At 39.3% G+C, this 12,986-nt stretch overlaps 1 protein-coding gene across 1 annotated transcript in view; it reads right to left on the bottom strand.

The window, feature by feature from the left end:
* The window catches only part of LOC139411037 (tricarboxylate transport protein B, mitochondrial-like), a 32,478-nt gene extending 24,316 nt beyond the window's left edge, over positions 1-8,162 (bottom strand). Inside the window, exon 1 of the mRNA XM_071156828.1 lies at positions 8,051-8,162. Within this exon, the coding sequence (XP_071012929.1) occupies positions 8,051-8,162 (112 nt within the window). The remainder of the gene's footprint in view (positions 1-8,050) is intronic.
* Positions 8,163-12,986: the final 4,824 nt, after the last annotated feature.

The raw sequence follows: 12,986 nt of genomic DNA, 5'->3' as shown, positions 1-12,986 counted from the left end.
GATATCCTATTGAAGCCAAATTCCATTACCAATTTGTTTTTTTGTGTTTCGACTTTTAATCACTTAATAATTCATAAACAAAATGTATATTACTAAAAATACTATAACTAATTGATCGGTCTCCCTGTGTTGATTTTACATGCAACATGCAACAATTTCAAAGATTTTACTGAGTTACATTCATATAAGGAAATCAGTCAATTGAAATAAATTCATTAGGCCCTAGTCTATGGATTTCACATGACTGGGAATACAGAATATGTTGGTCACAGATACCTAAAAGAAAAAAGTAGGAGCGTGGCTCAGAAAACCAGTTAGTATCTGATGTGACCACCATTTGCCGCATGCAGCACGACACATCTCTTTCACATAGAGTTGATCAGGTCGTTGATTGTGGCCTGTGGAATGTTGTTCCACTCCTCTTCAATGGCTGAGCGAAGTTGCTGAATATTGGAGAGAGTTGGAACACGCTGTCATACACGTCAATCCAGAGCGCATCCCAAACATGCTCAATAGGTGACTTGTCTGGTGAATATGCAGACCATGGAAGAACTGGGAGATTTTCAGCTTCCAGGAATTGTGTACAGATCCTTGCGACACGGGGAAACATGAGGTGGATGAATGGCAGTGGGCCTCAGGATTTCGTCACAGTATCTCTGTTCATTCAAATTGCTTTGATAAAATGCAACTGTGTTCCTTGTCCGTAGCTTCTGCCTACCCATACCATAATCACACCGCCACCATGAGGCACACTGTTCATAAAGTTGACATCAGCAAACCACTCAACCACACAACGCCATACACGCTGTCTGCCATCTGCCCGGTACAGAAAACAGGATTCATCCGTGAAGAGCACACTTCTCCAGCGTGCCAGTGGCCATTGAAGGTGAATATTTGTCCACTGAAGTCGGTTAAGACACCGAACCTCAGTCAGGTCAAGACCCTGGTGAGGACAACGAGCCTGCAGATGAGCGTCACTTAGACGGTTTTTCTGGCTACTTTGGAATTTCATAGTTTTGATGTCTTCCCTATTATTCTACAATGTAGAAAATAGTACAAATAAAGAAGAACCTTTGAATGAGTAGGTGTGCCCAAACTTTTGACTGGTACTGTACATATTACCTCAATTACTTCAACTAACCTATACCCCCACGCATTGACTCGGTACAGGTACCCCCTGTATATAGCCTCATTGTTTTTATTTTGTTGTTCTTCTTATTTTTTACTTTAGTTAATTTAGTAAATATTTTTCTTAACTCTTATTTTTCTTTAAAATGCATTGTTGGTTAAGAGCTTGTAAGTAAGCATTGTACAGTAAGGTTGTATTCGGCGCATGTGACAAATATTTTAATTTATTTTGAGTTCGGTTTGTTGTTTTGAAAAGTTTGTTGTTTTGAAAGTGTATTGGAAAGTTTCTTAGTAGCTAGCTAACTTTTTAGTTTGGATCCCGCCACACAGTTGGCATCAGTTGTTGGGATTGCAAGTCTCTGTCCAGTGATACTGCCGACCAAGGCCAAGTCTGAGAAGCTATTTGGTGTAGCAGCTAGCCTAGCTGCTAGCTAGCCACCTAGCTGTTAGCTAGTTGTCTATCAAGCTAGCAAGGTTTTCTTGAGAGCTTGAACGCAGCCCGGAACGCGGTTAGCCATTGTGGTTGGGACAGTGGATTGTCTCAGGTCTGTGGCTGTCTAGATCCCTGCCGTTTGTTGTTTTCAATCTTCCTTGTGACCTGCCCTGTCTGGAACTGCGTGGAGTAACAGCGTAACCTACGTTGCTAAGCTACCATTACAAAGACTAAAGCCAGCGAAGGTACCATTGAAGGCAGTGGTGTCTCTATCACACGCAAAGGATTTTTTAAATGAACAAAAATAGTTCTACAAGCAGTTGTTACAACAACAAGCAAATAGTGTTTTGTCCAAATACTGGTGGATTCAACTAATAAAATAATGGACAACCTGACCAGAGAGGTCTAGGACCTGAAGAACAATTTGCAGTTCTCCCAGGGTCACCTCGATGAGTTGAAACAGGAGAATGGCGAGATGACAAGTCATTGAGAGAGGACATCAATTCTGTGTGTGATAACAATGACGGATTGTCGAGGGACAATCAAGGCGGAACAACATGGTTGTGATGGGATTGCATAATCTCCACGAGACTGACGACAAAGTGAGGGAAATGATCTCTGAGAAATTGAAGATGGACCACAGGAAGATTGAGGTTGAGCTCGCCCACGAGACTGGAAAACCCACCACCAGCCCAGGTGACAGGCCCAGGCCAATAGTGGTCAGGTTCCTGACGTTCAAGGACAAGGTAGCTGTTCTGGAAAGAGTCAAGAACTTAAGAGGAATGTACACAGTGTATTTGGAAAGTATTCAGACCCCTTGACTTTTCCACATTTTGTTACGTTACAGCCTTATTCTAAAATTTATTAAATAAAACATTTTCCTCATCACCCAATCTACCTACCTCATCCCCATATTGTTTTTATTTACTTTGCTGCTCTTTTGCACACCAGTCTCACTACTTACACACCATAATCTGCTCATCAACATCTGCTCATCTATCACTCCAGTGTAAATCTGCTAAATTGTAATTACTTTGCTACTATGGCCTATTTATTGCCTTATCTCCTCACGCCATTTGCACACACTGTATATAGACATTCTTTTTTTCTATTGTGTCATTGACTGTACGCTTGTTTATTCCATGTGTAACTTTGTGTTGTTGTTTCTGTCGCACTGCTTTGCTTTATCTTGTCCAGGTCGCAGTTGTAAATGAGAACTTGTTCTCAACTAGCCTACTTGGTTAAATAAAGGTGAAATAAAATACAAATACAAATCAATCTACACACAATACCCCATAATGACAAAGCGAAAACAGGTTTGCAGAAATGTTTACACATTTATTAAAATTTAAAAACAGAAATACCTTATTTACATAAGTATTCAGACCCTTTGCTATTGAGCTCAGGTGCATCCTGTTTCCATTGATCATCCTTGAGATGTTTCTACAACTTGATTGGAGTCCACCTGTGGTAAATTCTATTGATTGGAAATCATATGGAAAGACAACCATCTCTGCAGCACTCCACCAATCAGGCCTTTATGGTAGAGTGGCCAGACGCAAGCCACTCCTCAGTAAAAAGCATGTGACAGCCTGCTTGGAGTTTGCCAAAAGGCACCTAAAGGACTCAGACCATGAATAGCAAGATTGTCTGGTCTGATGAAACCAAAATTGAACTCTTCGGTCTGAATGCCAAGCGTCATGTTTGGAGGAAACCTGGCACCATCCCTACAGTGAAAGCATGGTGGTGGCAGCATCATGCTGTGGGGATGTTTTTTGATGGCAGGGACTGGAAGACTAGTCAGGATCGAGGGAAAGATGAACAGAGCAAAGTACAGAGAGATCTTTGATGAAAACCTGCTCCAGAGCCCTCAGGACCACAGACTGGGGCAAAGGTTCGCCTTCCAACAGGACAACGACCCTAAGCACACAGCCAAGACAACTCAGGAGTGGCTTCGGGACAAGTCTCTGAATGTCCTTGAGTGGCCCATCAGAGTCCGGACTTGAACCTGATCGACAATCTTTGGAGAAACCTGAAAATAGCTGTGCAGCGACGCTCTCCATCCAAAATGACAGAACTTGAGAGTTTTTGCAGAGAAGAATGGGAGAAACTCCCCAAATACAGGTGTGCCAAGCTTGTAGCGTCATACCCAAGAAGACTGGAAGCTGTAATCGCTGCCAAAGGTGCTTCAACAAAGTACTGAGTAAAGGGACTGAATACTTATGTAAATGTAATATTTCCGTTGTTGATTTTTATACAAAAAGCGTTTTTGCTTTGTCATTTTAGAGTATTGTGTATAGATTGATGAGGGGGAAAAAACTATTTGATCAATTTTAGAATAAGGCTGTAATGTAACAAAATGTGGAAAAAGTCAAGGGGTCTGAATACTTTCCGAATGCACTGTATCTTCCTCAATGAGGACTATCCTGAAGCTGTGCGCCAGAAGAGGAAAGAACTTATCCCAGACATGAAAGCTGCGTGGGGACATACATCCGCTATGACAGGCTCATTGTCCACCCTCCCAGAAGCCTGGAAGGGATGAGAGAGCCAAGCCTATGGGTTCGTAACTTCAACCCCGCATGAACACACACACCCCAATTGATTAATGGACTGCTGGATGTATATTTTTTTCTCTTGCTTTGTATGCTCTTATATTATGTCTATCTCTGATAAGCTACCCAGGAAAGGGCTGAAAATATCCCGTATTAATATAAGTAGCCTTAGAAATAAGGTTAATGAAATCAGTAACTTGCTAATCAGACAACATTCATATATTAGCCATTTTTGAGACTCACTTGATTAATCAGCAGTAGCAATACAAGGATAAAACATCTATAGAAGAGACACAAATGCTTATGGGGGAGGTGTTGCTGTATATATTCAGAGCCATATCCCTGTAATGCTTAGAGAAGATCTTATGTGTTGTGGTTGCAGGTTCACTTGGCACAAAAGCCTTTTTGGGGGGGGTGTTGCGATAGGCCACCAAGTGCTAACAGTCAGTATCTAAATAATATGTGTGAAATGCTTGATAGTGTATGTGATGTAAACAGAGGTCTACTTTCTTGAGGACCTGAATATTGGCTGGTTTTCGTCAAGCTGTCCGCTCATGAAGAAGCTCCAAAAAACTTTGGAGTACTTTAAATGAAATTATGAGCAGAAAGACAAATTCAACTCCATCTTTCATCGAATCAGATGGCTTATTCATCACAAAACCATTTGATGTTGCCAATTATTTTAATGATTACTTCATTGGCAAAGTTGGCAGATTAGGCAGGAAATGCCAACAACGAACAGTGAGCAATCGTTTTCATGCATAGAAAAACAAATAATGAAAGAAAAGCAATGCAAGTGTGAATTTTGTAAAGTTAGTGTGGGAGAGGTGGAAAAATGATTGTTAACAATCAATAATGACAAACCTCCTGGCATTGACAACTTAGATGGAAAGCTACTGAGTATGTTAGCTGACCCTATAGCCACATCTATCTGTCATATCTTTCATCTGGCCCTAGAGGAAAGTATTTGTACCCAGGCCTGGATGGAAGCCAAAGTAATTCCGCTCCCCAAAAGCAGCCTTTACACACACATGATAACATATGCACTATATACACACGTACACATGGATTTTATGTTGTAGATATGTGGTAGTGGAGTAGGGGCCTGAGGGCACACACTTAGTGCGTTGTGAAATCTGTTATGAATGTATTGTGTTTTTAAAAATGCTGCTTTGCTTTGGCAGCAGCTAATGGGGATCCATAATAAATACAAATACAAATCCTGGTTCTAACAGCAGACCTATATAAGCTTGCTGCCAGAGTGTGCAAAGCTGTCATCAAGGCAAAGGGTGGCTATTTGAAGAATCTCAAATATAAAATATATTTTGATTTGTTTAACACTTTTTTTATTTACTACATGATTCCATATGTTATTTTATAGTTGTGATGTCTTCAGTATGATTCTATAATGTAGAAAATAGTACAAATATAGAAAAACCGTTGAATGAGTAGGTGTTCTCAAACTTTTGACTGGTAGTGTAAATACTATGCATGCCAGTCTCTCTTGGCTACGAGTTGAGGAGAAACTGACTGCATCATTTCTTCTTTTTATAAGGAACATTGTGTTGAAAATCCCAAATTGTTTGCCTAGTCAACTTACACACAGCTCTGACACACACACTTACCCCACCAGAAATGCCATCAGGGGTCTTTTCACAGTCCCAAATCCAGAATAAATTCAAAAAAGCATACAGTATTGTATAGAGCAATTATTGCATGGAACTCCGTTCCATCTCTTATTGCTCAAATAAACAGCAAACCTGCTTTCAAAAAACAGATAAAGCCTATTTAACCTAGATAGTTTGTGTGTATGTATTGATATGTATGCTACGTGTGCCTTTAAAAAAAATATTTGTCGTTCTGTCTTTGAGTTGTCTTTGTCTATTAATTATCTGTATTATGTCATGTTTCATGTTTTGTGTGGACCCCAGGAAGAGCAGCTGCTGCTTTTGCAACAGCTAAATGGGGATCCTAATAATATACCAAATACCAAATTGCATGCTTCCTCATAACTTGAGACATGTGTTGGATATGTGTTGTGTGAGAAAACTGCACATTTTAAAGTGACTTTTTAATTGTCCCCCAGCACAATGTGCACCTGTGTAATGATCATGCTGTTTAATCAGCTTCTTGATATGCCACAACTGTCAAGTGAATGGATTATCTGGACAAAGAAGAAATGCCCACTAACAGGGATGTAAACTAATTTGTGCACAACATTGGAGAAAAATAAGCTTTTTGTGCATATGGAACATTTCTGGGATCTTTTATTTCAGCTCATGAAACATGGGGCCAACACTTTACATGTTGTGTTTATATTTTTTGTTCGGTACACTTCACCAGTATCCCTCACAGGAATGGAGGTTCCCGTGATGAAGGCTACTAGGCTACTGCCAGTGATGTATGCAGTATATATACTAGATTACTTTTAGGGGGTGATTTGTTGAAGCTCCTGTGCCTCCACCTTAGCACTACTCCTCCAATGTAAAAAACAAAACATTTTATGCATTTATTAATGTATAATTAATGCATTTATTAATGTCTACATTAGTTATTACATATACCTTAATGCCCACTTTTAAACTATATTATGTGAGTTAAACATAAAAAAAATAACAAAAATTTACAACAACAAAACATGTCATTTTGTAAATACTTAAATACATGTACATTTGTCCTTGAAACACTTAATTGAAACACTGTAGAATTCCACCCATCACTATGGAGGACTGCTTCTACTGTGGAGTGCCAATATGGCCGACCGCTGGCTTCAAAGCCTCTCAATAGCCAATAGATAGCATCAGCAGTACAGGTTTATATACACCATTGTCTACCTATTAGTAGCAGTAGCCGTCTGAGCTATTCAAACCTCATTTTAGAGACATTCTGCTGTTCAGTCCACAGTGTTTGGGTTTCTATATTTAATCCTAATTCAATGCTTGTTTTTGTCTTCCTTCAGAGAGCGACGTGGTGGTTTTGGGTGGTTTACTTAAAATGCATTCCAGTTCAATTGTAGGGTTATTGGTTTGAATTGCACAGTGTGGAGTCATTTTCAGAAGACACACCCCATAATAATGACTGTGTCTGCTGCCTAAAAAGAACAGGGCTGCATAGTGGGAACTAAATGCTGTGGTTTGCTAATCGGACAGATGGAGCTGCAACAGATGCTTTTTTGTCATCTTAGTTAAACTGCACAATAACATGAATGATCTGTCTATCATAGCATAATGAAAGAGGAGGTGAACATTTTAGCATTCACCAGTCCTTATAACTAACTGAGTTGTTACTGTCTGCCACTAAGGGGGAAAACTGAGGAGTGTTTGTTCTGTGGTGTTCTCTCATATAACCAGGCAGTACTGCTCTGCACTATTAGAAGGGTATAGCATGTTACCACTGTCAGTTACAGATAGGATCATTAGATAATTTCATAATCATCCTTTTGAAATCATATTGATTCGATTCTAAATCATATTAAGTAGAACATAAAAAATAAAAATAAATGATAAAGCCAGTAGGCTACTAGTTTAAACAGTCTCACTATTTTGTTATGCGCTCTACAGGCAGCCCAAGCCAATCCCATCTTTAGTGAAATGCACACACTGCATGTGAAACTGTTATTAATAACCAGGACTAGCATATTTGATATTTTATTGTGAATGAACACAATACAACATGACAGTTCTACTCAATGACATGGAAGCGCTCGCTTCTTGCACGGCTACTAACCAATGAAACACCATCAGCACATAATTTACAAACCCTGGCTGTCAAGTGAAAGTGACATGATCGGGAAAAACAATGTTACTTTATTCTACAGGCTGATGCTCCATCCACGCCGATTCTCTATCAAGTAAAAGCATTCAACCGTGTATCACAAAAATGTAAAACCATATATATTGGCATAGATGGTGTCTGAACAAAGGATTACAAAACTTACCTGCTAGAATCGCCTTCCCTGGGTGAGTTAATTTGGCTTTCCCTCCAGGTGCCGCCGCCGCCAGGCACCGTGGTCGGTGAAAGGGACTGATTAATTTCCTGTTTCCTTTCATTGTAAAGAAATAATTTAACAAATATCTATCTAGCTATAAAACTAAGTCTACAAAACTGTTTTTTTGTCCTAAAAAACTAGTTGATGGTTATTATAACGTTCAGTGCATGCACACCAAGACTAAGGACTGATCAATTTTGCTGTGATGCTGTCTGACCAGTGATGCTGAGTGTAGCCTTCAGACCTCCGCTGTATGTGGACAGTAGGCTACTACACAGCTGGCAGTCGTGCTAGGAGAGAACGCGTATATATCATGTAGCCGAGGGAGGAGAGACGGGGCAGTTCGGATACACACCAGAAGGGCGGGTCTGTCTCATCTTTTCACGCGCAAACCTCGCTATGAGGTGGAGCACTACATTAGCATAACATACTGTAAATTCCCTAGTTCAGCAAACAAACGCAGATATGTCAATTAAAGTATCAACCCCATTAGACAGCATAATGTTATTAACCACTTAAACTCTGCTGCCAAGCTGTTGAGAGAGAGAGAGAGAGAGAGAAGTGATCAAGGCTGTACAAAGGTGATTCAGACCCAAAACACCATCAATCAAGTGCTGTGCCCCAGTGACATCCATCTATCCCTATATGCTACATCCACGAGAAGGATGCAACCAAAACAATATTGAGACAGATTTATTTGCCTTGCTATGAATAGAAAAATCATATCAAAACCACAACAAACATTTTATTTTGTTCCTAACCTCATTTACAAATTAGACCTTTGCTTACATGAACAAATAATTTAACATAATCACATTTTTTCCAGTTTTTTCTATTCTGATAATGGAGATGAACAGATACTACTTTGAATTGAAGTGATGTAGCCTGTACACAAGGCCACATGTGTACAAAACCCCTACTATGACAGGTGGACACACAGAATGTTTGATCCGTATCTCCATCGGATGCTGTTCCCAAGATGAGGTCGAAGTGCAGCAGTACATATCTACTACCCCCACTGATCCAGGGACAGTTTTGCTCCTCAGCTCCAACTGGTGTCCCTCAGGACTGTGGCATCAGAAGTTAGAGCACAACACTCTCTCCATTATAGAAATATATGGCTTATTGCAAATTCAAAGTTAAAAACATTGCCTGACGTTTTGGTCAGAGACCGTCATCAGCCAGACCATCAGGAGAGTCATGACTGTGGCAGAGGACTGGTCCTGGAACAGTGCTAGTAGAGAGTGAACGCTTTCCTTTGAGTAGTCTGGCCTGGTCACAGACATACAGTGGAGTCCGAAATTATTGACACCATTGATAAAAATTAGCAATAATGACTGTATAAAATAAATAATTCTAATACTGAGCTATATTGTACGCTCCACAAATTGGGAAACTATATTATTTTATACTAATACAATTGCTTAGAGAAAGAGATTTTGTTGAACAAGTTTTATTTCTATTTCTCAAAAAGGGAGGGATCAAAATGATTGACACCCTTAAAGATTCTTATAAATAAACTAGTCAAAAGTTAAGTATTTGGCCCCATATTCCTAGCACACAATGACTACATCAATCTTGCGACTCTACAAACTTGTTGGATGCATTTGCAGTTTGTTTTGTTTGGGTTTCAGATAATTTTGTGCCCAATAGAAATGAATGGTAAATAGTGTATTTTCATTTTTATTGTAAACAAAAATAAAATATGTTTCTAAACGCTTGTACATTAAAGTGGATGCTACCATGATTACGGATAATCCAGAATGAATCGTGAATAATGAGTGAGAAAGTTGCAGAGGGTAAAATATCATATCCCCAAGACATGCTAACCTCCCGTTATTGGTAATGGTGAGAGGTTAGTATGTCTTGGGGGTATGATCTTTAACCATCTGTAAACTTTCTCACTCATCATTATTCATGGTTCATTCAGGATTATCTGTAATCATGGTACAGTAGCATCCACATTAAGTGAACAAATGTTTAGAAACATATTCTATTCTTACTTATAATAAAAGTGATTCCAAAATGACACAATAATACATTATTTACTATTAATTTCTATTGGGCACAAAATAATCTGAAACACTGCCAAAACGAACAAATGCATCCAACAAGTTTGTAGAGTCAAAAGATTGATGTAGTCATTGTGTGCTAGGAATATGGGACCAAATACTAAACTTTTGACTACTTTATTTATAAGAATCTTTCGGGGTGTCAATAATTCTGACCCCTCCCTTTTTGAGAAAAAATGTATTACTTGTTACTAAATCTTTCTCTGAGCAATGTAATATCATTCACATTTTGTTGAGCATACAATATACAGTGGGCAACTTTGAACCTAAATCGAATTTAATGGTGGCATGTTTTGTTGAATTCACATTAGTTGACAACTCAAATGTAAATCAAAACTATACTGAACAAAAGTAGAAACACAACATGAATAAATATCAACAATTTTACAGAGTTACAGTTCATATAAGGAAATCAGTCAATTGAAAGAAATTCATTAGGCCCTAATCTAGGCCCACCCACTTGGTCGCCAGGCCCACCCACTGGGGAGCCACCGTGCTTCTAAATTTGCATTGTTTGCTGTTTAGAGTTTTAGGCTGGGTTTCTGTATAGCACTTTGTGACATCTGCTGATGTAAAAAGGGCTTTATAAATACATTTGATTGATTGGTTGATGTGGAGGTCCTGGGCTGGAGTGGTTACACTTAGTTTGCGGTTGTGAGGCCGATTGGAAGTACTGCCAAATACTCTAAAACAACGGAGGCAGCTTATGGTAGAGAAATTCTATGGCAACAGCTCTGGTGGACATTCCTGCAGTTAGCATGCCAATTGCACGCTCCCTCAAAACTTGGGATATTTGTGGCGTTGTTTTGTGTGACAAAACTGTACATTTTAAAGTGTCCTTTTATTGTCCCCAGCACAAGGTGCACCTGTGTAATAATCATGCTCTTTAATTAGCTTCTTGATATGCCACACATGTCAGGTGGATAGATTTATCCTGGCAAAGGAGAAATTCTCACTAATAGGGTGGTAAACAAATTGTGCACAACATTTGAGAGAAATAAGCTTCTTGTGAGTATGGAACATTTCCAGGATTTTTTTTAGCTCATGAAACACAGGACCAACACTTTACATGTTGCATTTAGATTTTTGTTCAGTGTAGATGTTGAACTGACCTAGTGGGGGGTACGTTCTGGTGATATACAGTTGAAGTCAGAAGTTTACATAAACAAGTTTTAATGACTCCAACCTTTCAACCACTCCACAAATTTCTCGTTAACAACCTATAGTTTTGGCAAGTCGGTTCGGACATCTACTTTGTGCATGACACCAGTAAATTTTCCAACAACTGTTTAGACAGATTATTTAACTTATATTTCACTGTATAACAATTACAGTGGGTCAGAAGTTTACAGAAACTAAATTGACTGTGCATTTAAACAGCTTGGAAAATTCCAGAAAATGTATGTCATGGCTTTAGAGGCTTCTGATAGACTAATTGACATAATTTGAGTCAATTGGAGGTGTACCTGTGGATATATTTCAAGGCCTACCTTTAAACTCAGTGCCTCTTTGCTTGACATCATGGGAAAAGCAAAAGAAATTAGCCAAGACCTCAGAAAAATAATTGTAGACCTCCACAAGTCTGGTTCATCCTTGGGAGCAATTTCCAAATGCCTGAAGGTACCACGTTCATCTGTACAAACAATAGTACGCAAGTATTGACACCATGGGACCACGCAGCGGTCATACCGCTCAAGAAGGAGATACGTTCTGTCTCCTAGAGATTAATGTACTTTGGTGCGAAAACTGCAAATCAATCCCAGAACAACAGCAAAGGACCGTGTGAAGATGCTGGAGGAAATAGGTACAAAAGTATCTATATCCACAGTAAAATGAGTCCTATATCGATATAACCTGAAAGGCCACTAAGCAAGGAAGAAGCCACTGTTCCAAAACTACCCATAAAAAAAGCCAACTACGGTTTGCAACTGAACATGTGGACAAAGATCATACTTTTTGGAGAAATGTCCTCTGGTCTGATGAAACAAAAATAGAACTGTTTGGCCATAATGACCATCGTTATGTTTGGAAGACAAAGGGGGATGCTTGCAAGCCGAAGAACACCATCCCAACTGTGAAGCACGGGGGTGGCAGCATCATGTTGTGGGGATGCTTTGCTGCAGGAGGGACCGGTGCACTTCACAAAATAGATGGCATCATGAGTCACCAAATTATGTGGATATATTGAAGCAACATCTCAAGAAATCAGTCAGGAAGTTAAAGCTTGGTCGCAAATTGGTCTTCCAAATGGACAATGGCCACAAGCATACTTCCAAAGTTGTGGCAAAATGGCTTAAGGACAACAAAGTCAAGGTATTGGAGTGGCCATCACAATGCCCTGACCTCAAGCCCATAGAACAATTGTGGACAGAACTGAAAAAGCGTGTGCGAGCAAGGAGGCCTACAAACCTGACTCAATTACTCCAGCTCTGTCAGGAAACAATGGGCCAAAATTCACCCAACTTATTGTGGGAAGCTTATGGAAGGCTACCCAAAACGTTTGACCCAAGTTAAACAATTTAAAGGCAATGTTACCAAATACTAATTGAGTGTATGTAAACTTCTGACCCACTGAGAATGTGATGAAAGAAATAAAAACTGAAATAAACAATTCTCTGCTATTATTCTGACATTTCACAATCTTAAAATAAAACTGGTGATCCCAGCTGACAGGGAATTTTTACTAGGATTAAATGTCAGGAATTGTGAAAAACTGAGTTTAAATGTATTTGGCTAAGGTGTATGTAAACTTCCGACTTAAACTGTAGATTTTATAGTGTTGATTGCATTGTCAAAACTAAAAGAAGCAAGAA

Source organism: Oncorhynchus clarkii, chromosome 6 (assembly GCF_045791955.1).
Source record: "Oncorhynchus clarkii lewisi isolate Uvic-CL-2024 chromosome 6, UVic_Ocla_1.0, whole genome shotgun sequence".
NCBI classification, from domain to species: Eukaryota; Metazoa; Chordata; class Actinopteri; order Salmoniformes; family Salmonidae; genus Oncorhynchus; species Oncorhynchus clarkii.
This window is presented reverse-complemented; position numbering and strand designations above follow the sequence as displayed.